The 27,730-nt window shown below is 37.3% G+C and overlaps 1 protein-coding gene across 2 annotated transcripts in view; it reads left to right on the forward strand.

Moving 5' to 3' along the window:
• Window positions 1-22,056, forward strand: part of FUT9 (fucosyltransferase 9) — a 75,560-nt gene extending 53,504 nt beyond the window's left edge. The window contains exon 2 of one of the 2 annotated variants that reach the window (XM_029224262.1): window positions 19,844-22,056. In XM_029224262.1, coding sequence (XP_029080095.1) covers window positions 19,852-20,931 — 1,080 coding nt within the window. In that variant the 5' untranslated portion in view covers window positions 19,844-19,851 and the 3' untranslated portion in view covers window positions 20,932-22,056. The remainder of the gene's footprint in view (window positions 1-19,843) is intronic. The other variant, XM_029224263.1, reaches the window with a different exon arrangement.
• The last annotated feature ends 5,674 nt before the right edge of the window (window positions 22,057-27,730 follow it).

Here is a 27,730-nt window from a genome sequence, read left to right on the forward strand (position 1 = left end):
GGTATGATTTGAATGGTATCAGAAACGTGGACTTAAAAAAAATAGTCCTTGCTATGAATCTTCTTGAAGAGGAAGGATTTTTGCAAAGGTATCAGAGTAAAACAATAACTGTCTATGAATGACAAAAGATTTAAGAAGGCACAGTTAAAGAGCTGATTACAATGCAATTGGGAAAGAAACTTGGTTACTGCTGTTACCTACAACATTTTAAGATAATAACTAGAATTATGACTCAAAACATTTTTCTAGGACAAAGCAGATTTTTAGGAAAGCCATATAGTTTCTAGAATATCTAGATAAATAATGTTTATTTACTAAGAAGATTTATTACTCACTTGACAATTCTTCCCATGTAACTTAACATGCCAAATTAACTAATTAGTTTAACATCTCTCTTTGGAATGCCTTAGGGGCCCTTTGAAGCATCCCGAAGTTAGCTAGAGGTCAAAGGAAATTCTTTAGAATTTGATTTGGGGAAATTCATCAAAAAACATCAAAATGGTTTGAAACACTAGTCAAATAGTATCATAGGTTACTGTGAAACAATGCTTATTCACTTAACCAGAGTGACAATAAAAGATTTCAGGGCTTCCCTGGTGGCGCAGTGGCTGAGAGTCCTCCTGCCGATGCAGGGGACACGGGTTCGTGACTCAGTCCGGGAGGATCCCACATGCCGCGGAGCGGCTGGGCCCGTGAGCCATAGCCGCTGAGCCTGTGTGTCTGGAGCCTGTGCTCCACAGCGGGAGAGGCCACAACAGTGAGAGGCCCGTGTACAGCAAAAAAAAGAAAAAAAAAAAAAAAGCAGATCAATATTTTAAGAAAACTTTGTCCTCTTAATAGAGAGAGAAACCAAATTCAGGTTTGTACCACTTTACCTTTAACATTAAAACTCAATTAAATTTATTCTAATCTTAGTCTGTTCTGACCACACATAGAATACCATTCTAAAGACCTTTTTTCCTCTCACAAACCTTCTACAACTTTCTATATGCATATTAATTTGTCCCTTATGTTCTTTCCTATTTAGAAATAACAGGCTTTAAGACAAATTACTTTCTTTTCCCTTAACAAAATGCTTTTTCATTTCTCATACTTTCTTTTACTGAAAACACACATCCTACACTCCTTGTATACTGAAATGTCTCCCTTATTGTTTCTAGTAGCTTTAATTACGTATTTAAATTAGAATCTTCAACTCTTAAAAACCTTAATTTCTAGTGAAAACTAAGAAGTAATTTTACATTAGCATTCTGTATATTAGCAAACATAAATATCAATAATTTCTAAAAATATGTGTTTTCTTACAGAAAATTTCTGTGTGGCACCAAACATATTTATTAATAGTCCTAAATATCTTTAGTCTCTCTGTAAAAGAAAGCTAGTGTTCAGTGATTAATATTTCAGTATCTTATTTGGGAATGACCTAGATATTTGATAAACTTCAATCATTTAACTTAATTTAGCAAAACTCTAAAGTTTCAAGTCGCCAGATATCTAGAGAATAATTTTAAGTAGACATTCCTAAAACATAATTATTCCTAAGGACCTTACCTAAAAACTTTTTTCTCATTTACACTTAAATACTTATAAAAATTTTCATCATACCAGTTTATTTTATATTTGCAACAGATATAATAAGATTTTATTTGACTTCTAGTAAACCTAGATACAATAAAATTATTATATTTACTACTGATGACTCTAAAGGCATAGCTGTGTTATTTAAACCAACAAACTTAAACTGACTTCAATGACAAATATTAATTTAATACTAAATATTTCTCAGTTCACTTGAAACTGAAATTCATTTGGGTTAGTTTCTTTTATATTTCTGAGAGTTTATATAATTGCTTAATTTTCTTTAAGCCAATTAAATAGTGCTCATTTACAAATTAGTTTTGGTAATACCTGCTGGAGGTAAAGACATATATTTACAGTGCACACATAGACATACAGACAGACACAATCAGAAATCTCATAGCTTCATTTTTTTAAACTTAGTCATGAATCAGGTATTATAATATAAAACTCACTAGTTTATAGTAACAGTTGGAATAAGCCAAGTTTAAAAAGACCTCTTTTCTCTCTTTTTTTTCCCCTCAATCTCAGGAATTAGAAATGGTCTAGATAAGTGTTCCTGAGTCCTCTGTTAGAACATTTACATCTCAAGGCACAGGGAAAGAAATGCAAGTTTCCTCTAGAAGAATTTGTTCCAGAATTCCAAAAAGATGTTTTATAATGCCAGCTTTCTCTAACTTAACTGCATATGCAATAAAAGAGCCCCATATTGGCCATTTTCAGTGTAAGATTTTCTTTTAATTCTCAATTAAGTAAGTATTTGTAAGTATAAATTTTGCAAATACATAAAGCTGACTGGGCTGTTAGGTGGAGGCTGGCTTTCTGATACCCCCTCATTTAGGAAAGATGTTAGGCCAGCCTCTCACCTATCACCCAGTCTAGACTGTTCAGCGTCTCTCAACTGAGCAAAGGTGCACTTTTTCCCAGCGTCTTTCAGCTGGACTCCCCCGGTATCTTTCAACTGGAGGGGCACTCTGTAGTATCTTTCAACTGGGGGGCCAGATACTGTTATACATGGCCAAATAAAACTCAGGTTCATCAACCGATAATCGGAAGATCGGAGAACCAGGAAAGACTCACCCAAATTCTTTTGGACTCTCCGAGGAGGTGAATGGGCACAAGAGGCCTCTGCTGATACCAAGGCTCAGATCCTCACAGAGTTCAGGCAAAGGAGGGACGTCTGCTCTGTTTCGCTTTGTGGTTGCCAAAACTGTTGACTGGAAAAAAAACGTACAACGTGAGAGCTGTGAGTTCAGTTTTATTTGGGGTTTACTGAGGACTATAGCCTGGGGGACAGCCTCTCAGATAGCTCTGAGGAACTGCTTTGAAGAGGTGGCATGGGAGATCAGTATATATATGGCTTTGGCAAAGGGGGTATGCCTTCCTCCAAGGCACACATCTTGGTAGAGGGTTGCTACCAGGCACAAGAAGCTTGCTATTAAGTCACAAGGAACAGATGTCTTTAGTGCTTTTCTAGGTATGAGAAGATGCAAGAAATTGGGTTCATAAAATTTTCTCCAGAAAGTATCTAACTATCTGAAGGCTTGTTCTGCCCGTTTTTCCCAGAGCACAGAGTGCTTCATTCCTGAGCTCCACCCTGAACTCCTTTCAGGGTGTGTTAAAGGTCAGCAGACTGCAGTGGCTAATGATTTCATTCTTGTAGAACCAGATGGCAAGTGATACTCTTTAGTTGGTAAAAAACTGAAATTCATGTCCTAAAAATCACAGCCTTGTACTTAAGGAGCAGCCCATCATTACGAAGAGATGTTAAAGAAACTTAGATTACTATTGAAGAAAGGATAGCTGAGGGTTGTTAATAACTATTGGGTTGGCCAAAAAGTTCATTCGGGTTTTTCCGTAACATCTTACAGAAAAAACTGAACGAACTTTTTGGCCAACCCAATATCTTCAAGAATATAAGAAATTCTGTAAAAAGATTGCTGAAATGTTTTCCATCTACATAGAGAAATAATCAAATTAAGTGGTTTCAAATGACAATAAGAAAGATGTAAATTATACCTTAAAAAACCTTCTCCACTGCAGAAGTCCCTTGAAATAGAACAGTTATCTTTCACCAGTTAAGTATAGAATTACTTAGAGCCAGGGGTTAAACAGCACCTGCCAGGGTTTTTCTCCCGGCTAGAAATAGACACAAGGGTCCCCAAATTTTTAAAAGCTGATCAATGCCGCAATACCAAGATATACACATTATAATCTTATTTTTCTCCTTTTATCATTGTACTTTTATGTGGAACCAGGAAAAAAAATGGTAAAGTGAACACAGGAATTATGAGTAGGTTAGACAGGTTGAAGAAGATGAAAATAAATGGGGAAGATAAGTAGAACTCACAGAAAGTGATCTATGAGTAATGGAAACCAAAGACTACTTCTATACGTGCCCAGGTCTGAACAAATTAACCCACAATAAAATCATCCCACAAAAAAATCTCTTGAAATGGAAAGCATTTCATACACATAGTTTTTTCCTTCCTTTTTTTAATGATAAACGTCTAAAGTTTTCATTTATCCAGAGGAGTTTTTGATTCCGAAATGTTTCAGGATCTTACACAAAACTTTGCCGTGGACTAATTATGTTTTATGACAGTCATAACTTTTGCCTTAAGAGTTAGGAGTTAGCTAGGTTTCAGGACTTCTTCCTTGAAGCGGGACTGAGAAAATGTATCAACAAGGTATCAGGACTCTCACAGGGACTATTTAAAGCTAAAGGAATGCCCTTTTGGCTCCCACTTCCCTGAGGCTATGGTTTCAGAGATAAATCTTAGAGCTCATCAAAGAGAAAAACTACAGTGCCTCTAGGAGGCCATGGCCCCATCTCCTTCCCAGCCAGCACACTCAGCTCTGCCTTCACTGAGTAAAGACAAGGAACTCTATTTTCATTTTCTGCCTGCCCCACTCTCAACTTCTGTCTCAACTAAGTACATCTCCAACACTACAGTATCTGCTAAGAAATATGTAAGAAATGTATTTACTTTGAAAAAGGAGAGAAAAATTAATATAAATTCAGTCATCAAATATTGTACCTACTCTGTGGCTAGCAGTGATAATTACTTATATACAGATGTCATGGGCACTTCATTTAATGTATAATTTTACTAGCAGTAAAGGGAAAATACAGAGTTCACTGCTGAACTCTAGCATTCCACTTGAGCCATCTAATATCAAGATAAATAACTCACATTACATTTTAAAGTAAGTTCTATCTGATAGTAGATATTAAATATTTCAGGCTTTGTGAGCCATAGGATCCCTGCTGCAGCTATTCAGCTCTGTCATTATAGCACAGAAGTGGCCATAGACAGTACATAAATGGATGGGTGTGGTCGCTTTCAGCAAAACTTTATTTACGAAGCAGGCAATGGCTAGGTTTGGCCACCAGGCGTGTAGTTGGCTGCCCCTTAATTGAAACAGTTCATTTTGATCATTAAAAAATTTTTTTTCTCTCAGATATTCTCTCCTTTCCTCTGCTTTTCTCAAAACCTCAGATAAAACCTCCTTGCAAGAGAAAATGGGGAAGCATCTTTCTGTCTGACACCTTCCAACCTCAGGACCACGCTTCTTGTCTACCTGTTTCTGGCTTGCCCTGATGGTTTAAGTTTCAGGCTGGGATAATTGTGACCTGAGACTTTCCAGTGTTGACCAAAAAGTTAATCAATAATCATCTAAGAAAGAAATGGAAAATTTTATTTGGGCCAACCTGAAGATTATAAGCTGGGAGGCAGTCTTTCAGAAAGCTCTGAGAACTGTTCTGCAGAGGTAAGGGCGGGGGAGGGCAGTGTATATGTGATTTTGACAAAGGGATACGTGCCATCAAGCACACATCCTGGTAGAAGATCGCTGCTATTCTTGAGGAACAAATATCTTAGTTAATGATTTTAGTGCTTTTCTAAGCATGGGAAGACATAAGAAGCTGGGTTCTTAAAATTTTCTCCTGAAAACATCTAACTATCTGAGGGCCAGTTCTGCCAGTTTTCCTAGAGCATTGCCCCCTCCTGATCTTTGCCTTGAATTCCTTTCAGCGTATACTGTAGTCAGTGACTGCAGTGGCTAATGACTTGATTCTTATAGAATTGGATTGTGAGCAACATTCTTTACTTTATAATTCTTCTCCTTTTCGGTGTTGATTTCAATGAAGGTTTGGGAGGTGTTTTGTGACAAATTTGTCCGACAGTCCTAGGAATGCTCACTCCCAGGTCAGGCGAGAATTCTGTTGTTAGGCCACTCAATGTGCTGTTACTGGACTAGGCCCTGTTAACAGCAGCCAGAAAGTCTCTGGTCCACCTGTCTTACTAGCCTGTTATGGTCCTAGAAATGGTTCCCTCTTGTTGCTTCTTCCAGTACCTAGAGTTACAGTGTTTCAATCATTAATATTATAGGATTATATATTTGGTCAATCATATCAAGTAGCCTAACCATCATTAATTTTATCAGAGGATCAGTCACACATCTGGTAACGCAAGAAACAATAATGTTGTAAAATAGATATACTACAATATAGCTAGTAACATTAATAAGGTCATAAATTAGTATTTAAGCTAAGAACTTCCATTAGGTGCATCCCAGTATCTCCCCAGATCGTCTGACCAGTCTATTCTGCACCAATTGCTGTCTTTAAGGGGAATGATATATTGGCATTGTACAGAAAGTTCACCAAAGATGTCTGCACGTAAGGTGGTCATTATGACCCCTTACAGGGTCATTTTACGTAAAGTTCACCAAAGTTGTCTGCTAAGGAGTTACATGTCTGGCACCAGAAAAAGAAAAATTGATCTTTATGGTTGAGCAGGTATTTCTGCCGTTGGGCTGGTCTGGTTAATGCATAGTGCAGATGCACATAGCACACTGGAGGGGAGGGAGGATGCCCAAACAGGCAGAGAAAAATGTTTACATTTTTCTTGTCTTAAAATAGGAATTTTTGTCTCATCACCCGTAATGACACACAGTGGAGCAGCCTGGTTGCCATGGGTTCCCTTCAGCTTCTTGAGTGCTAAGACCTTTCCGGGATCTGGCTGTGGCTGCCACCCAGTCTCAGGCCAGGCAGTCAGCCCTGCAGTCCTGCAGGGCCACCTCACCACATCATGGCACCCCCCCCACACAAGCTTCCCAGCCATATCTCATCCACCCATACCAAGGGATGCTTGCGAAAGCTGTCCCTCAAGATCTCAGGTGTCTGACCACACTGGCCAAGTTGACTTTGACACTTCCTGTGGTTTTCAAGAGGCCTCCCCACTCCTCTCTTTTTAATATCAACCTTAATGATCTGACATCCCCGACTTAGGCCAAAGCCCAGAGAGCTTCCTTCAATCTTAGACCTTGATATGTTAAAAAGAGAATAAATGCATTTGAAAAATCTCCTCTCAAAATAGTAACTGAGCTTGCATCTGGTACTACATGTCAGAAGCTGAAAAGTACATTCTCCTTTCTCTTTTTATTTCTTCTCAAATAAATCCTAACTTACCTACCCCACTTCAGCCCCAAGATAGGTTAGATAGACAGGTCAGCTAGTATTAAGGTCATGCACTGAGAAAGTTCAAAACGAAAAATGCGTACATAGCTTTCAAACTATTACTCTGTTTTATGTTACCTTCTATTTCTTCATAACCACCCTTTTAGGTAGGTGGTGCCACGTTGGAGAGACGCAGAGTGACTATGAAGGCTCAGAGGAGGAAAGTCTCATTAAGATAAAATCTTTTAAAGTATATATTATTCAACAGGATTTGTATCTTAGTTTACCACTTCTTTTTTTTTGGCTTATGAGTTCTTTAAGGCAGTTTACTTATATTCATTGTACCACCCATTTATGACACTGTGTCACTTAAATGAGCATTTGCTATATGCAAAGCTTGGGGTCAGTTAGTTTGCTGGCTGTAAGAAAAAAATGGAATTTCAGTACAGAAAAACAATAAGTAAGAAAATGAAAAAGGGTGAAAAATCACTTCTAAAGAGAACACCTGAAAAATATGTTTTTAGAAATTGAAGGTCAAAGAGGGGCAAAGCACATCAGAGAAAATGAGTTTCTTAATCACATGGAGCCAGATCTGCCTATTGAGCGTTCAGCTTATGTCAGAATAATTGTCCAGTAATTACTCTAAAAGATGGAACAAAATCAAATTAAAATGGAGCAAATTGCCTTTTGCATTGTGGCCAGTGACACATTCATGCTGCAAAATACCACTTTCTTTTTTGTGAGAGGTGATCGATTGCTTAGTGGTTAAGTGACTAGGTTATCCCGTGAAAAATCTGCAACCCTGTCTTTCAGAGAAGTGCAAAGTGTCTTATTGCTACTGCTATATGTGGCAGTTTCATATTCAGAAATGAAAAAGCATACATCTTAAGCCCTACACGTGTATATGCGGCAAATATTACAGTTCATAATTACTGAATGCTTGCTAAGCACCAGGGGCGGATCCAGGTAATTTACATGTATCAATTCATTTAACATGCACAAATCTGGCAAGTAGGTATTCTTCTTATTTTGTAGATGAATAACTGACACATGGAAAGGTTGAGGATATTGCTGGAAAGCTTCACAGAGAGCCAGAGGTAGATTCAGGATTGGAAACCGGCACACTGTGTGCAGAGCAGGTGTTCTCAGTCACAAAACAACATGCCATATGCCCCACATAGTCCACAGCCAGTGGATGGTCTTCCTTTCCACTTTTGTTTAAAGATATAATCTAGCACTTATTTCACATAGCATAAAAGTAAGAAACAAGTTTGAGTCATGGATGAACATAAAGTGAGTGGATCATTTGTTACCTTTGTATCTACTACATTTGGACTATTACTTTTAACGTTAGAGAGAGACAAATAGATAACATTGGTACCTACTGGCCCTCAAGCACCAAAGGGAAAACATTCAGGATTTGTTTCTGTCCTTTCCGGCTCAGAAAAAAAGATATTGTCAGTGTACCTAGAGATAATCGGTCACATCAACCTAACATATACACACAGGTAACTGAATGGTGAGTTTGTTCATTCAAAAGGAGGGATATAACTTTTTGTTGATTTCATCCATGTAAGAAATATTGATTGAGCAATACAATAAAGTGCTGTGACACACATTCATGATAAAAGGAGTGTCAAAATATAAAAGACTTAGATGAGGAGGTGCATTAGTTTGCTAGAGCTGCCATAACAAAATACCACAGACTGGGAGGCTTAAGTAACAGATATTTATTTTCTCACAATTCTGGAGGCTAGCAGTTCAAGATTAAGGTGCCTGGTGAGAGCTCTCCCCTTGGTCTGCAGATGGCCACCTTCTAGCTATGTGCTCACATGACCTCCTGTTGGTGAGTTTGCAAGAGCAGGGAGAAAAGCAAAAGCTCTCTGGTGTCTCTTCTTATAACACTAATCCTTTTGTTCCAGGGTCCCACCCTTGCAACCTCATTTAATTGTAATTTCTTCCTTAAAGGACCCATCTCCAAATACAGCCACATTGGGAATTAAGGCTTAAACATATCAATTTTGGGAGGACATAAACATTCAGTCCATAACAGAAAGTAATGCTGCCTCTGATTTCTTTAAGGATAAATAAACAGAATTAGACACAAGGGAAATGACATAAGAACAAAATCAGAGGGGGTCATTGTTGTTGTTGCTCTGCTGTTGCTATTTTTAGAAAGTACTGCATGCAGTGAGATGTTAATATATTTATAAATCTTGTTGCCATGGACAATTCTGGGATAATGCAAATGATCAAAATTAACTCAAGTAATAGAAAAAAATTAAATATATAAATAAAAGAAATTGGAAATGTTATCAGATAACTAAAAAAGAGAGGGATCAGGACCAATTGGTTTCAAATTCTCAAGTAAAAATAATCCTCATGCTACAAAAGCTTCTCGGTAATACTACCTAATGCCCAAAATAAATATTAATAACAACAGTTGGCATTTATTTTGTACTTAGAATATGTTAGGAACAGTGCAATCTCATCTAATCCTCTATATAGATAGTCTAGTCTTAATATCAAAACTTAATTAAGAGGGCCCCATAGCTATCTATTTTATGTTTGGTAGTGTATATATGTCCATGCCACTCTCTCACTTTGTCACATCTTACCCTTCCCCCTCCCCATATCCTCAAGTCCATTCTCTAGTAGGTCTGTGTCTTTATTCCTGTCTTACCCCTAGGTTCTTCATGACCTTTTTTTTTTTTCTTAGATTCCATATATATGTGTTAGAATACGGTATTTGTTTTTCTCTTTCTGACATACTTCTCTCTGTATAACAGACTCCAGGTCCATCCACCTCACTACAAATAACTCAATTTCATTTCCTTTTATGGCTGAGTAATATTCCATTGTATATATGTGCCACATCTTCTTTATCCATTCATCTGTTGATGGACACTTAGGTTGCGTCCATGTCCTGGCTATTGTAAATAGAGCTGCAATGAACATTGTGGTACATGACTCTTTTTGAATTATGGTTTTCTCAGGCTATACGCCCAGTAGTGGGATTGCTGGGTCGTGCACTATCAAACATAAAATAGATAGCTAGTGGGAAGCAGCCGCATAGCACAGGGAGATCAGCTCAGTGCTTTGTGACCACCTAGAGGGGTGGGATAGGGAGGGTGGGAGGGAGGGAGATGCAAGAGGGAAGAGATATGGGAACATATGTATATGTATAACTGATTCACTTTGTTATAAAGCAGAAACTAACACACCTTTGTAAAGCAATTATACTCCAATAAAGATGTTAAAAAAAAAAATAGAGGGCCCCATAACAAAAAATACATACTCACTTCTGGATATGTATGCAAAAATACCTAAATAAATATCAGCACTAATTTGTACAGAAAAATAGTGTTATGCCAATAATTTAGGGAATATTTAAATAAGGAAATATATTAATATCATAACAAATCAAAGACCTAATACAAAATCATAGGATACTATTAGTAGAAGAAAAAGTACTTAATTAAAACAAGCAAATGAAAAAATAGAATCAGTAATTGATTTAAAGGTATAGAAAGAAACTTCCTTAACACGAGAACAGTATCTCTATCTTATAAAATGGTGAGAAGTGACACAGTCCTTACAAATAGAAAGTGCCAAAGAAGCCAACTATCAATCTTATTATTTAATGTCTTTTCAAAAATTCTAAGCCATGAACAATGTATTTTACCTACTGAAATTGTAAAGAAAATATTATTATTTACAAGGGCCATGCAAATGTATCTCAATAACTCAATAAAATCAACAAAAAATTCTTAAAATTGATAGGAGTTCTGTAAAGTGTTACAATAAAATATAAAAATGTGAAATCATTAGTGTTTCTCTATTTCAGAAATAATCAGGAGGTACGAGGGAAGAAAAATACGTTAACAGTGACAAGGCCAGCAAAAACATGAAATGCCTCAGAAAAATAAATATTCTATACATAAGACACCATCAATCTTTACCCAGGATATGAACAATTTTAAAAGAATGGCATAGCGTGTTTTCATTGAGAAGAACAAATACTTTTGGTATGTTATTTTTTCAAATAATTTAAACAGACATAATGAAATATTTCTCCAAAATACTAACAAGAGGGCTTCCCTGGTGGTGCAGTGGTTGAGAATCTCCCTGCCAATGCAGGGGACACGGGTTCGAGCCCTGGTCTGGGAAGATCCCACATGCCGTGGAGCAACTAGGCCCGTGAGCCACAGCTACTGAGCCTGCACGTCTGGAGCCTGTGCTCCGCAACAAGAGAGGCCGCAATAGTGAGAGGCCCGCGCAACGCGATGAAGAGTGGACCCCGCTCGCCGCAACTAGAGAAAGTCCTCGCACAGAAACGAAGACCCAACACAGCCAAAAATAAATAAATAATAATTAAAAATGAATATCTGCTTATAAAAAAAAAAAGAGATTTTTTTTCAAGGATGGGCTTGATGAAAATTATTCTGTTGTTATTTGGAAAAATAAGCAGGTTATATACAATTAAAGAAAATAATTATGAGGAGGAAAACTATATAAACAATTTAAAGCATGTTATAATCAACAGATAGATGAGTAGAATAGAATAGATAACCTTGAAATAAATTCAGACATATACCTGAAAGTGTTTTGGTAAATAAGACACCATATAAGGAAAACATCTCCATTTTATACTCAAGAGAATTGTATAGCTTATACAATTGTATAGCTTATGTAACATTCTCCAGCGAGCCATACCTCATAAATCCATACAAGTATATGTTTGTTTACAGTAAGCAATTCTAAACCAAGAACATCTTCCTTAAAGTATTTCATAGATAAGAATTCTCCCTTCCAGCAAATATTAGTCTGTTGACCTGGAGGTCAAGTTATCATGTTTTCAAGGACATTAGACCAGGTCGCCTGCATTCTTCCTCCCACCCCCCAGGATCATCTCCCTGGTAATAGGCGGGATCTCAGGCCAGCTGCTTTAACACCTTCTTCCCCAACACAACTTCTATAATAAAACTTTTTTGAAAGAGAGAGAATGAAAGGGAAAAAGGAAAAAAAGGACACTCAAGTCACAGTTTTTACTATGAATCGAAGGAAAGCAAGACCAGTATCAGTGATAACAGTTAATGGTTCATTACAACAATCCAGGAAATAAGTGATGCAGACCTAAACAATGGAGTGGCAAAAAGATGGAGAAAGAGAGTGAGATTTAACAAATGTTATGGCATTTCAGTTGACTAATTGTGGTAATCTATGGAAGTCAGGTTAGGGAGTGGAGGCAGTAAATCATGCTTTCCAACTGGAGACTTAGGCAGGTGTATGGATGATGTGACTATATCTGCAAGGACAGAACAGAGGAGCGGTTTTAGGAAGGGTGAAGGTTCTTTAATAGAAGATAAGAGAACAGTGTTCATCAAATATGGTGTTTTCTTCTGAGTATTCAACTGCTTGGTAAAATAAATATTCAAAAGATTATTTATTAAGAATGGTATCAGAATAAGACACTTAGGTGACCCTTGACGATGTTTCATTCAGGTTACAGATAAAGAAGCCAAAGGGGCCAATTGAATTCCCACCAAGATATGATAGAAATCCTCCCCTCCAAGGACTGTAGCACTTGTATCTCCAAGATTAAAAGTTTCTTACTCTTGGAATTTTTACTCCTAATTTCTCCATTTCCATCTTTCTTCTAATAATATTATCTTCTGTTAAGTATGTTAATCAATCAGTTCATTTTCAGATTACTCAGCTGCAAGTTGATTAAACTTGCAAGTTCTTTTTTTTTCCCTACAATCTTCTGAACAACACTTCTATCATATTGTCTCAGGTTCTTGACTTCTTGTGGCTCATCCTTTCTATTTTAGTTCTTACTGGCCAATTCTTTTATTATAGATTTAAGTTGAAGTTTCAGAAGCTCCTCATTAACTACAGTAATCTGTTTTTATTTAACCCCAGTAAAGCTGGTGCTAATTAGCTTCACATGAGTTCAAAAGATGATCAGCCTTCAGAATTTAGTCTGATGCAGAAACTGTTGTCATGGCAATGCCCCATCCAATGTTTCTCTCTGTACGTAGATATTCTTTCATTCAGGCAGCCTCCTTCTTAGTATCTGCTAACATGCTTTGATATGCATGATGGTGTTTTGTTTTTTTGTTTTCATTTTTGCTTTTGTAGCTGGAAGAGCAAGAATTTAATGTTGGGGTTAAGGGTAGAGGAAAGAGCCAGAGAAGGTAAAGTAGTTTATCTCCTGTGGATTCACTCACTTGCCCTATAAACGAGAATAAAGTCTGTACTGTTAGCAGATAGAGGACCAGAAATTGAAGGAAAAGTTCTGGAAGAGATGTTGTGAGTGTCCCAGCATATTCAGAGATGCTGGAATCAGTGACCAAGTTTGATCAGAGAGCTGGTTTTTCAACTGTGACGTGGGCCCAGAAACTCTGGCACCCTGAAGGTTAGAGGTCAGCGAAAAGCTGCGTTTGTGTTTCTAGGTCCACACGTTGAATGGTTAGGAGGAGAAGGACAGCTGCATTAAGTGGATTCTCAGACTAGTGGAACCACATGATGAAGAAGGACAAACAGTGGATGGGGACTGTTGCTGCCACACTGGTTGGGGTCCAAATGAAAGTTGCATGGTCTTTCACAGAAACAATTGAGGGACACCTAAAAGAAGAGACATTCCTGGTAGTAAGACTGATGGAAATCCAACTATCAAACTGGTGATTCAAAGCATATGGCCTTATATATTCAATAGTAGTCTGGTGAGATCCAGGGAATTAAGAATGCAAAAATTTATAGAGAAGGAATTCCATATTAAGTTTTAAGGAATGGTAAAAATAAATACTTGTAAATCCTTTGAAAACATTAACTGATGGCATGTGGACAAACTCTGGTATATAACTGAAAATTTTATTTAAATGATTCCTTTTCTCCGCCTTTATTGTTTTTAGGCAATTTAGCTCTTTGAGGTTAGTTGAGTTTCAAAATTGACTCAACAGGGCTTCCCTGGTGGCGCAGTGGTTGAGAGTCCACCTGCCAAATCAGGGGACACGGGTTCGTGCCCCGGTCCGGGAAGATCCCACATGCCGCGGGGCGGCTGGGCCCGTGAGCCATGGCCGCTGAACCTGCGCGTCCGGAGCCTGTACTCCGCAACGGGAGAGGCCACAACAGTGAGAGGCCTGCGTACCGCAAAAAAAAAAAAAAAAAAGAAAGAGCAGGAAACTGTTCAGGGAGGGAGAAGAACTGGTGCAGTGACCCCATGCAAGACGGCCAAGCAGAGCATTGCAGAGAATGCAAAAGAGTTTGTCAACGCACTGAGGCTGGAGACAGAGGCAAGGTCCCCATCATCCAAAACTGTTTAAGCCACATTAAGACTTTTTTACTTTATCTTAAAAGCAACTGGAATTCATACCCTTAAACAGAAGGGTAACATGTGATGTGTGGTTTCAAAAGTGTATGTCGGAATCACTTGGAGGACTTTTTTAAATGGATTGCTGGGCCTCACCCTAGAGTTTCTGCTTCCATATGTCAAGATTTGGGTGGGGGAATTTGCATTTCTAACAAGATCCCAGGAGATGCTGATGCTGAGGCAGTCTCGGGAACACACTTTGAGAATCACTGGTCTACTACAGTGTGAATGAACCGAAAGGATCAAAAGTGAGTGCCAGGTGGACCACTTAAAAAGCAATGTTAGTAGTCCATACAAGAGATGATACACATTTTAACCCAGGGAAATGGGGAGAAGTCAACTAATCTAAGAAATATTGAGGAGGCAAAACTGGCAGGTCTCGTGCTGGGTTGGGTATGGATTTGAAGGAAAGGGAAATGTCAAGGCTCCTTCAATGGGTTAATTGCTCTACTTTGTCATCGAAAAGAAAGAAACTCTCAGAGTCAGGAACATATAGTAATATTTTGGCCCCAAAATGAGAGGTTTCTTTTTTTAAAGGCATCCTTGACCTTCATTACCTGGCTGCTATGGTCCAACACCTGACAATAGTCATAGAAAGCACTATGAAATTATGAAAGACTGCCTCAAGGGAATCTAGAAAGCATGTTCTGGAAAAATGACAGAAACTACCCCCTGTCCTGTCTGGGGTGTTCCTATGTTTAGGTGGCACGTGGGCCACGTTACACTTGGGCTCAGTGTCAGATCTGATTGTTCTAGCTATAGCCAGAGCTGGTAAGTAGAGCTTCTAAAGTGAATTGAGACAGTGATTAAGAACTAGTGATTATGAGTAAAGAGAAGAGAGCAGATAAAGGATCAGACTAAAAAAGGTTAATCCCTGAATTGAAAAGAAAATTTCAGAGACTGAATGTAGAAACTATCCAAGATAAAGAAGTGTGCAGGGCAGGAGACATGGCAGTTGGCAACTTGCAGACCAAAGGAAACAAATGTCTGAGACAAAAGTGAAAGCAGAAAAAAAAAAAAAAAAGAGGTTTTTGAGCATCTAGAGGTAATAACCCTAAAGATGAAACCACTGTATTAATAAGTCAGGAAATTGTCAGTTACTCCAGAATGTATTCTGAGGAATATTCAGGAAAAGCATTGCTGACCAAAGCTGGTATATTTTGGTGGCAGCTTCTGTGGTGTTTGGAGGAAGTAAAACAGAGGCTTTTGCCTGGAAATACCAGAGATTGCATCCAAAGGTCTTTGAGAAATGTTCACAAACACAAATTTGATAGCATTCTAGAGATCAACCAGTGTTTTCTTGCCAAAAAGTAAATGGCATTTCTCCCAAAGGCACGAGGCATTTGGCTCAGGAGCTAATGGGGAGAATTGTGGGAACTCAGAGCAGGAATGCCCACAAGAAAGGTTTAGTGGAATGTGAGGTGTCAAGGGAGTCTTTGAAAGTAAAGCCATGAATATATTAAGTCTTACAGTGCTTTGAGACAGAATATAATTCGGTGTACAGTGTAGAAAGTAGAAGGCTTATATTTTTATTCTTGTAAAGGATTTTAGCATAAAAGTTGTAGGAAAGAGTAGAAGCAAAACAAAACAATACCAACCCCCCCCCCAATTTTTTTAAAGGGGCAATTTAAATTACGAACATCAATGGAGTATTCAGAAGACTTTTGCAGAATTCCAGATACTAATGTCATGACGCTAAACACCATAATGATTATATGGGGAAAAATCGTTCTCTGAGCCGGCCTAAACAGATTACTAACTGTTAAGTTAGACACCACCAAATAGCTAAACTCTAGGTGCAGTCTATGGCTTAATGTAAAGTGAAGAGATTTGTTTGCTGTTTTTAGAATTTATATACAGGTTTTTTAAATCCAGATAATTTTTTGAAAGATTTAAGTTATATACTTAACCTACTGCAGGAAGAAAAAAAGAAAAAAGGAGAGATAATCAATTGGGTTTTTGTTTTTTCATTTTGGGGTGTTTTTTTTGGCTTGATTAGGGTTTTGTTGTTTGTTTTTGTTGTTGTTTGTTTGGATTTGTTTGTTTCAAGCAATAAAACCAATTATAACTAATGTAAACAAAAAGGAAATTATTGCAAGTTTATGGAGTAGCTCTTAGAACTGAAGGAATATCTGAAGAACCAAGCACAGGAAGGCAGCATCATGGGGAGCTCCTTGGACCCAGATAGCAGAGTTTATATAATTGTCTTCTCAGGGGACCCCACCGTGGTTAATCAGCTCCAATATATTTTCCCTCCTGGCCCTTACACTCAAGATTTAAACACCCAGAGAGAGAGAGAGAGAGTTTGAATGATCTGGCTCCCCTGCTCAACACTGGTTAAGTAAAAGGGAGATATTGTCCTCTGCAGTCCCAAAGATTGCACACAGGAGAGGAGAGGTATCTCGATAGGAAATTCGGGCACTATTTTCAGAAGACGGCAGAGCAACTGCCAGGCAGTAAACACTAGCAAATATCTGGTACAGAATCCTCTAAGTATAACGTGCTTGTAGAGCAACGTTTTGTGAAAAGACTCATGCCGTGACTTATTGGAAGACCTGCTTATATTCATTATACTTTGTTTTCTTACGTATTTTATCCAGACATTATTAATGAGTTATGTTTTGTACTTAGAGGAGACTGTAGGCGTGTGTGTGGTTAGAAATGGTAATAATTTGCATAAAATCAGAATCTATTAGTCCAAAAGACTTTCAGCTATGATGAGAGCTCTGATTCTTGACTGTTTAACAAGAAATAGTAACATAATAGCAAACACCTAGTGCTTTCTATTGTCCAGGCACTGTAGGAAGCACTTTACAAATTTTATTTTGTTTAACAGGAAAGAAGTCACAATGTGACTATATATGGCAACCCTTCTGCTTTTTTAAACCATTTCTAACTTTAATCCACCTATTAATTTGTCAGTGATTCATTTCAGGTCTTTGGGGTTGATTTGAGTTGATCTCAAGATCCCCAAGTAGATCCAAAGTTCTGTTCAAAGGGTTTCTGATGTTTATGCTTTTTTAACTGAGGATTAAAAAGTCTTGCTTTATCAGGAGTGGTTTGATTATGAACCCGGACAACATATAGAGAGTAAGTGTACCACACAGTGATTGTCAGTTAGAGTTTTCATCTTTTCCAGATATATGCCTGTTTCTTTCCATTTAAAATAAGGATTCAAAACACACACACACACACACACACACACACACACACATCTAGAATTACCACACCTTGAAGAAGCCTTCTGTTCTTCTTGGTTTCACATTTCTCTACATAATACCTTGAAGTATACTTATGGTTTGAGAATCACACCTGAACCGTTTCTATTCCAGGCTCCTCCATTCTTTAACACTTAGAGCATTCTTAAAGTACGACTGAAGGTCTCTTAATGGAAAACACAATTATACACATTCAAATTCTTACAAATCTTTTACTAAGACTCTTATTTTTAATGCTAAAGTCTTTAAATTATATTCCTTCATATTACTTGAAACTATTAAAAAATGATGTCAAAAACTTTAATTATCCTGTTTATGATTTGCTTTATGCTATACATTTATTGCTGTCTCTCTTGAGAGCTATAGTGACACAGCTGTGGGTCCTTCAAAAATAGGTTGTATAATAATTCAAGACACGTTGGGTATCCAACTGAATTTTAGTAATGAGGAGTAGGTGAAAAAGTTCCTGTCAAGGGGATGTCAATTTGGGTCCAAGAGACAAACTTTTCTGACAGTTTCTGTACAAAGCAGGGGTTACTGAGTAACTGCCCCTGTTGTTTAGTAATTGACCCCAACAGCAGTGGAAAGTTGAAGGGGGAAGCTGTGCAGAGAGTTAACAAGAAGAACCTCAAGAAACTCAAAATGTCCAGGAAGCAGGAGAACTGAGAGGCACACAGTGGAAAGAATGTTGTTTCTGCCTAGCAGCCAATTCTTCCCGTTTGGCCAAAAAAGTGTTGTGGGATTAAAACATACAATATGACAACTTTGAGTTGCTACAAAGAGAATCACAACTAGGAGATTTTGCTCATCTACTGGTAGGAATACCTGTAAGTCAATTTAAAGGTAGTTATTCTGTAGAAGGATATGTGTTAAAATACACCAAGAAAGCAACTAAGTATAATTTCATTCATTCACACTTGGTTCACTTTTGTTTATCTAGTTACCAAGCATTTTACCTTGGGCATAGTTGGTACTCAGCAATCCACCCATTCATTCATGCAACATACACAGCATCTATTAAGCATCTACTGTAACCTGGTGATGAGGACACAGCAGTGAGAAACAAAGCCCCTCATGGAGTTTACATACTGTTATCATTAAGATGATTGTATCCTCTGGCTGCAACCAGGGGAATCAATGATTATAAAAACGTAGTCCTCCGGCTTCCCTGGTGGCGCAGTGGTTGAGAGTCCGCCTGCCGATGCAGGGGACACGGGTTCGTGCCCCGGTCCGGGAAGATCCCACATGCCGCGGGGCAGCTGGGCCCGTGAGCCATGGCCGCTGAACCTGCGCGTCCGGAGCCTGTGCTCCGCAACGGGAGAGGCCACAACAGTGAGAGGCTCGCGTAACGCAAAGAAAAAAAATGTAGTCCTCAAGTGCCCAGACTCTGGAGCCAGAGCCTGAGTTTAAAAGTGTATTCTGCCACTTACTATATCACCTTGGGCAAGTTTCTTAACCATTTTGGGCTTTAGTTTCTTCATGATTAAGATGGGAATATAATGAGTTAATATGTGTGCTTACGCAGACACACACACCACACATATGTATATACATTAACACACACACATATGTATATATATATGTTCATGTAAGTCCTCAGATTAATGCTTGGCACTAATGAGCACCAGATAAGTGTCAGATACTGTTCTTGTTATGGGAAATGGATCTGAATTTAACTCCTGGGTAAATAGTCCTCACTCATATAAAGGGCAGAGACTAGAGAAATCAAGACAATAAAACCTGAGGTGCCAAATGCACCTCAATGGATTATTGATGTTTGTATTATTTGTTCAAAACAGATTGTAGAAGGCAAGAAAGAGCATAACTCAATGGATAAACTAGTTAGGGTAAGCTAGTTACTTATATCTCTGGCCCTCAACGTCTTCATTCTGCAGAGAAGAGGTGATAAAAGACCTCCTTGATAGGGGTTCTGTGAGGATCAAAGGAAATGAAGTATGCAAAGTGCTTGGCACACAGCCTAGCTGAGAGTGAGCATTTAGGGAACGGGCACTGTTAAAGTTACAACTTGATTTTATTGCACTGACATCCTATATTTCGTTTTTGCTAAGACTGGAAAGGAAAATGCAGTTGATTTTGTGATTAAGTGTATTTTAGGATGTATCACCTGTTTATCTCAAAATGTATTTATGATTAACTCTTCATCCCTACCTCTACCTACCCCTCTATCTTTCCTTTTCTGTTTCACAGGAAAAATTATGACCTCGGCATCCAAAGGAATTCTCCGCCCATTTTTAATCGTCTGCATTATCCTGGGCTGCTTCATGGCATGTCTGCTCATTTACATCAAGCCCACCAACAGCTGGATCTTCAATCCGATGGAGTCAGCCAGCACTGTGCTGAAAATGAAAAATTTCTTCTCCACCAAAACTGATTATTTTAACGAAACTACGATTCTGATTTGGGTGTGGCCATTTGGGCAGACCTTTGACCTTACATCTTGCCAAGCAATGTTCAACATCCAAGGATGCCATCTCACGACGGACCGGTCCCTGTACAACAAATCGCATGCGGTTCTGATCCATCACCGAGACATCAGTTGGGATCTGACTAATTTACCTCAGCAGGCGAGGCCACCCTTCCAGAAATGGATTTGGATGAATTTGGAATCACCAACTCACACACCCCAGAAGAGCGGTATCGAGCACCTGTTCAACCTGACTCTGACTTATCGCCGCGACTCAGATATCCAAGTGCCTTATGGCTTCTTGACGGTGAGCACAAACCCCTTCGTGTTTGAAGTGCCAAGCAAAGAGAAGTTAGTGTGCTGGGTTGTAAGTAACTGGAACCCTGAGCATGCCAGGGTCAAGTATTACAATGAGCTAAGCAAAAGCATTGAAATCCATACCTATGGGCAAGCATTTGGAGAGTATGTGAATGATAAAAATTTGATTCCTACCATATCTACTTGCAAATTTTATCTTTCCTTTGAAAACTCAATCCACAAAGATTACATCACAGAAAAGCTCTACAATGCTTTTCTGGCTGGCTCTGTGCCTGTTGTTTTGGGGCCATCTAGGGAAAACTATGAGAATTATATTCCAGCAGATTCATTCATTCATGTGGAAGATTATAACTCTCCCAGTGAGCTAGCAAAGTATCTGAAGGAAGTAGATAAAAACAATAAATTATACCTTAGTTACTTTAACTGGAGGAAAGATTTCACAGTAAATCTTCCACGATTTTGGGAATCACATGCATGCTTGGCTTGTGACCATGTGAAAAGACATCAAGAATATAAATCCGTTGGTAATTTAGAGAAATGGTTTTGGAATTAAAGTTTTCCATCATTTGCACACTTGGCAAATTATTTTGATGAGATATTATTGAGGTTTTGAAGATGAGAAGAGACATCATTCAGCTTTTGTGTCATAATTTATTTGTATCACTCTCTCGGGTGACATATATATTTTGATGGAGATTTTTGAGAGCGCAGCCTCAGCAATCACTCCACTTGTTTTAAATTATCTTATATATACCTAATTATGTGCACTGAAAAATAATTTATTCTTCTCTATCATTTGTAAACATTATTTTTTTCATATTTTTGTAGTTGTCTGTAATGTAACTTTGTGATTCGATTGTTGTTCCTACACTGATCAGTTGTTTAATCCATTTGGTAAATGAAGATGCACATCTTCAAATATGAAATATTTTCATTAAATATTATCATCTCTAGTTCCAAGTTGGCATAATGTAACAAAGGAAAAGCATTTGTAATTGAATTCTAACTTCTTTGACTTCGAAGTTGAACAGTGTATAACTGTCTTTATTTGATCTATTTTTTACCTGTTTACCACATTTGTGAATGCCACATTTGTGAATTATTCACTTAGTGAATAAGCCAGATAGTGGAGCAGAACTATTCTATTTGGGAAGCTATTAAGCTTTCCATTTATTTTCATTAAATTGACTTGCACATGCAGCCACTTGTTCTCATGATCTTAAGTTAAATTATTATGTATTTTTAAATATCCAGTTTGTTGGGATTTTTAGTACCTGGGAAATAATCCTAGTAACACTTAAGAAAATCTAAGATAGTTTTCTTCCTGATCTTAACACTCCTTTTTATAATGAAACAAATAATCTTATCAAGTGACAAGGGAAAATGTTATGTATAGATACAAGTCATTTTTATAATTGGTACATTTATGCATCAATATAATTTTTAATAACATATCAATTTAAAATATTTTTTCCAAAGGTCCAATGTCTAAAACTATTTCGTTTCATCATATGAACATAATACGAGATGTTTGTCCTATCATTTAAAAGAACCTAAATAAAATTATTATCAAGGTGTTAAGTATAAGATGTTAAACATAATAAAATGGCGATCTGTAGGGAACACAGAGTGATATCTCAATGCATATTTGTTGAATTAATAAATGAATGACATTGAAAGTCATCAGAAAATTTTTGTTTGTTCCAAAAAAGTGACAGTTCTAGCCTAGAGGTACTAACTGGAGATGATGTTTTATATTCCATTTTTGTAATTATTCATATGTGGCACATGTGACCATGGCCCTCAGGGTTTTACAGAACTAAAATAAACTTTCATTGTACTACGTTTTTGGAGAATTCGCCCCTGAACTTGCAGTTGCTGTACAGTGTTTCCCCTCCATAATGTTAAGGGCTGGATATAAGCAGAGGACAGTGGGTGAGAAAAGATGGGAAGATAAGGATTCTTCAAAGAAAGCATTTACCAAAAGAATCTTTAATGACTTTATTCTAAACCCATCAAAAGTGTTAGAACGTTCTGATGACATCTATTTGTGTCTATTTGTGGCTTAGTCTAATAATCCTCTACATGTTAACATCAGTAGAACTCAACTCCACAATTTTCTACATCAAATGGAAGTTAGAGAGAGAGGCAAATTTAAATTCAGAAAGCAGGAGCTATGGCCAACAATCCAGACTGCCTTGTGAGGGAATGAGCTCTTGGGACCACTAGAAGGATTTGAGCAGAGGAAGATTCCTACATTGGATGAAGGATTGTTTGACCTTCAGGTTCACTCCTTTACCCATGATTGAACAGGCTCCCTGTGTCAGGCAATGCCCTAACCAGAGATAAAGATGAACAGACCTGTTTCTGAGCCACATACTTTGTTTACTCATTTGACCTAATGGAAGATTACCTCCATATTATCTCTTCTAACCACACTGCATCCAGAAATGATGTCTGTGTAGATGCCCTCCTAGATAAGGAGAGATCTCCACCGCATTTATTTCATGATGTTCAAATAGTCAAATTCATACATTTATGTTTACTTTATTGTCTTTTTGGCCAACAAAAAGTATAGGGATCTAAAGAGGATGCATTACTAACCAATTTAGAAATACCTGCTTTCTTCAGAAGCAGAAAAGCATTCAGTAAAAAGCCTTTGCTGTGGTGTGTGCTCATGATTTCAAAGAACCGAGAAACCTGAGGGCATTGCCTTTATTGTCAACTATGAATTTGGTCTCTTTCTCAGTGTGAGACAATAATTATATGCTGATAATATGACTGAAGCTAAGGCAATAATACTGAGTGACTAACTAGCACATCTGTATATTAAAAACCCATTACCAAGTCCCAGAAGAATAAGTTTTCTCAATATGAAGTACCAAAAATGAATGAGTCACCTTCAATTCTGGGTCCATTGATCAGTGAGTTTTAGGGCTGGAAGAAATTATAGCAATGTTTACAAACCAATCTCTTCGTTCTACTTATGAAACAACTAGATTCAGAGATAATATTTATTTAAGACATATGTTCACACACACACACACACATACACACACACGGGCACACACACTCGTACACCCCACACCTATATTGACATAGCCAAGATTAGAATTAAAGGGTACTATCTCTCTTGATCCTGTTTTCTTCTTCACTGTATTCTCACCTTATCATTGAAGTACATCTCAATTCTAAAAATGTGAATGCCTTATTGGTGTTATTAGGGCCTGTAGAATGTTACACTCTCTGTGGAAGCACTTTGACTTTTGAAAAAGTATACATAAGGTAAATAAAACATGAAACTTGTTAGCATTCTTTCTGGTTTAAATATTTTAGGAGTTGAGCTTTAGTAGAAGGAAATGGGCTTTCACTACATTTGAAGTGAAATGCAACCCTCAAGATGGTTCTGTTTCTCTGCCACTTCTTTAATAAATCCTGTGGATTGCAATTTTTTAAGGATATCACGTGGTGAAAGATAAATATTTGACAAGATTGGCTTGCTGCTGGTTACAAAAACAAACAAATTTTGCCAGGAGGTAGATTGTGAATATAAAAAAAGAACAGACCACTTAAAAAGTTTTATTTAAAAATATCAAAAACCTTTTACTTTCAATGGTCTGAATATTTAAATGTTATTTATTGCAGGCCTTACTAGTAAGAATATATAAATATAATTATTATAGGCCTTATTAATAAGAACATATACTAAATTCTCCATATCTAGCAGTATGTCATGTCTGAAAAAAAAAGACATGACAGTCGTAGTTTATGACAGCCATAAATATAACAATATGAAGTAGAAACTGAAAAAGTTATCTAACTAGGAATCCCCTATCAGCTTCAAAATTGTATATTTACTATACAAATTCTGATAATCCCAGAATGTGCAGAAATATCTTCTGTTGGGAGGGCTTAGAAAGCTCAGAGTATCTGAGGTATAAATTGACCAACTATTTAGAAATTATTTGCTGAGCCTTTATATTCTTGCCTCCAGTTGGAGGTTAAATATGGAAAGAATAGGAAACTCTACTATTGAGATCTTTTTGCCTGCCAATTTTCAGACTAGATTCCATTGAGTCTTAAAGGCAATCACCCAGAAAATGTCTCTGCATGAATTAATGTTACCAAAACAAGGTTTAGATCCTTACATTATGACTTCGTGCTTAATCATATCTTTGAGTGCCCTTAAACTCTATCTCATTGAAGGGAACTTCTTAATAAATTAATTGTAATCAAGCTGTTAAACAAAATAAATTTTAGAATCTAAAAGATAAATCCAGTGCCTAACCCAGAGGAGGATCTCAACAAATTCTTGTTGAATGAATAAACAGATTGCATTAGAGATCATGCAAAATATTTTGTAAAGTGTGATAACAGTTCCAGCTTCTTGGTACCCGTTAGACATGATGTATTTGTTTCATTGGTCAGTTTGCTGCCTGGATGAAAAGGAAGGCATTTTATGTCTTTCCAGGCTTACTGCATTCTAAGACCCCAAAGAAGTAACATTTCTAGAAAGATTAAAAAGAATTTGCAACATGTTAACAGTCTATTCAAATATTAACATACCAACTGTTTCTAATAGAAAAGAAACAAGTAGCATTTAAGAAGAATATAAAGTGCAAGCACTGTAGGGGGCACATATTTATTACCAAACTATGCATGGGGAGAAATATCTTTTCTTTCCTCCCAAACTAACACTTCTTTGTATTGCAAACATCAGTCAATTAAGATGGTATTTTTTTTCCCGGACATCTCTCATCTGGAGATTTTGTAGCATTTTGCAAATGGATAAGCTCCACTACTACCAAAAGTGTTCTTCCTCTTAGTAATTCATATTGAATGCATCCATATCCGTAAGCATTATATAGAGCAGTTTACAACATAAATGAGAGATAGCCTGCTAAACCAGAAATATGAGTAATGCTAGGCTGGGTTATTTATTCAAAAAGCTGTAATTTTGAGAAAGCCACTTAACCTCTCTGGACCTTGTTTTTTGTATGTTCCTTTTAGCACTGTTATTCTCTCATCTAAGATCTAAATTGATATATGCGCGTATTTGCAAATGCACTTCCAACGACCATCACAAAATAATAGTTAGGAGGTAAATATTCCAACAGATTTCCCTCTTATTTCTCTGAATAGACAAGTAAATTATAAAACTCATTATTAATCAGATATTTGGAAAGAGCCTAATCCAGTGAATATAGCAAATGCTCAGTTAACTAACCCTCCTCCTTTAACTCCTTCTGCCCCTTAGTTCTCTACCTACTTCCTTTGCAATTCATGTACTCACCTACGCACTGAGATCTTAATTGCCTGCAGAAAAATAAGCATATATTGAACATTATTTTAAAATATTTTAAATTTTTCTACACCATCCACATTCCTATTACAATTATCTGAAAATTTTTATTTATGCAAACATTTCAGGGAGGTAGTGGAGGTGCACAGTCAATCCCCAGATGATAGTAAAATGGGGAGTCTAATTAGAGTAAGCCAGATTGAACACATCTGGACAATTCAGTTACTTTTTAAACTCACAGCTAATATATATTTATTCATTTGATTTAAATTAAAAATATTTTTAAGAAGAATTTAAAAAGAACCCCTCCAACATCAGCTGCCTTTTGTCAATGTTAGTGAAAAGCCTGGTTCCTGGGTCACCTGACCTCGAATCACCAGAGGTCTTCATGAACAATACTGATTCCTGGGCCCAGCTCATGCAGTTGGAATCTCTTCACAGAAGTCCAAAAAAACATGCTTTTAATGCATGTCCTAAGTTGTTCTGTGTCATGCCATAGTTTGTGAACCATCCTAAGCCAATGATTCTCAAACACACGCCTTTGGAACTTGCTGGGTCAGGTACAGAAGAATCATTTGAAAAAGTGTTAATAATACACAGCTTCTGATTCTCTGGATCGGAGATGGGAGCTGGAATCTGTATTTTTAAAATCTCCCCAGATAGTTCTGATGTGCTGTTAGTTTTGAGGTCTGAGTCTTAGCCACCTGTTAAATGGGAAGTGTTCTATCGCTCAGTTGAAACGAGCTATCACCTTTCTTGAGTTAACCTGGAATCTTTCAAATATGTCAGTAAAGTATTCATTCCCCTACTTCAAGGTCCAAAACAATGTCTATGCCTAATTATTTCATGCAAAGGCTCCACAGCTGATACTAACATGGGACCACCTCTGGGAACCACCAGTCTACACAAAAGACATGAACAATTCTTGGCCTGGAGGAATTAGTAGGACAAGAAAAGGTTATATACCTTGAAAAAAATGCCTCTCATTCTCTTTCTGGTTTCTAACTTCATGTTTATATTTTGCAATGGAAGGACTAGACTATCCAATTACTAAAATCCTTTACAGCCATAAAATCCTAAGCTTCTGTGATCTGCTTATCTGCTGTATGTGTTTAAGAAAACTCTTTCCCAGATTCCAAAGCCCTTGCTTGATGGGTTGAAAAGTAATTTGCAGTTGGGATATACCAGCAAGCTGTAGCATGTGGATTTTTTTAAATTGAAGTATAGCAAATTGATTTACAATATTATGTGTACAACATAGTGGTTCAATATTTTTATAGACTGTACTCCACTTAAAGTTATTACAAAATAATGGCTATATTTCCCTGTGATGTACAAGAAGCAACAAGGTTATAGCGTACAGCACATGGATTTTTGATGACCACAGATTTAGAGTTGAATCCCAGCTCTGCCCATTCACTGTGTGCAAGTTATGTGACTTCTCTTAGCCTCAGATTTCGCATATGGGGGTAACATGCATGTGGAGGTAACATGGAGGTAACATATTCATGATGTGTTTTTTGTGAGGACAAATATAATGACGTTTAAGTGACTAGACAATGTGTCCAATTAGTATGGTTTACTATAATGAAAGATCATTGTGAGGAATCCAAAATTATTTCCACAATTTCAGTTCTGAGGCTCTGAAAGCGTTAAGCAGTTTATAAAAATCACTGCAAATTTAAATAAGCCAAAGGAATAATCTTCAGGAGAGGAGAAACAAATATAGTGTGGAAGCGTACATTCACGTCTTCTGTAATCACTAAGTAACGCAAGGGGTGTGGGGAGCTGACAGTCGTAGTGCATAGGCATTATTTGCATTACTAAACACATACATCATTTCTTAAAATCATGGAACCCAAAGCGGACCTAATTTTACCTCCATGTTATGAGAAATCAGTAAATTAATAGTCAATTTAGCATATTATCAGTTGGTATAGCTCAAGTCACAGACGGAATAGCAGGAAGATTCTCAGAAATCATTTTCTGGTAAGGAAAGAGGCCTAGAAATAAATATTCAGCAACTTGACTTAATCCCTCATTTCAACTG

This window comes from Monodon monoceros, unplaced genomic scaffold (genome assembly GCF_005190385.1).
Source record: "Monodon monoceros isolate NGI ecotype Baffin Bay Population unplaced genomic scaffold, NGI_Narwhal_1 Super_Scaffold_15, whole genome shotgun sequence".
NCBI lineage: Eukaryota > Metazoa > Chordata > Mammalia > Artiodactyla > Monodontidae > Monodon > Monodon monoceros.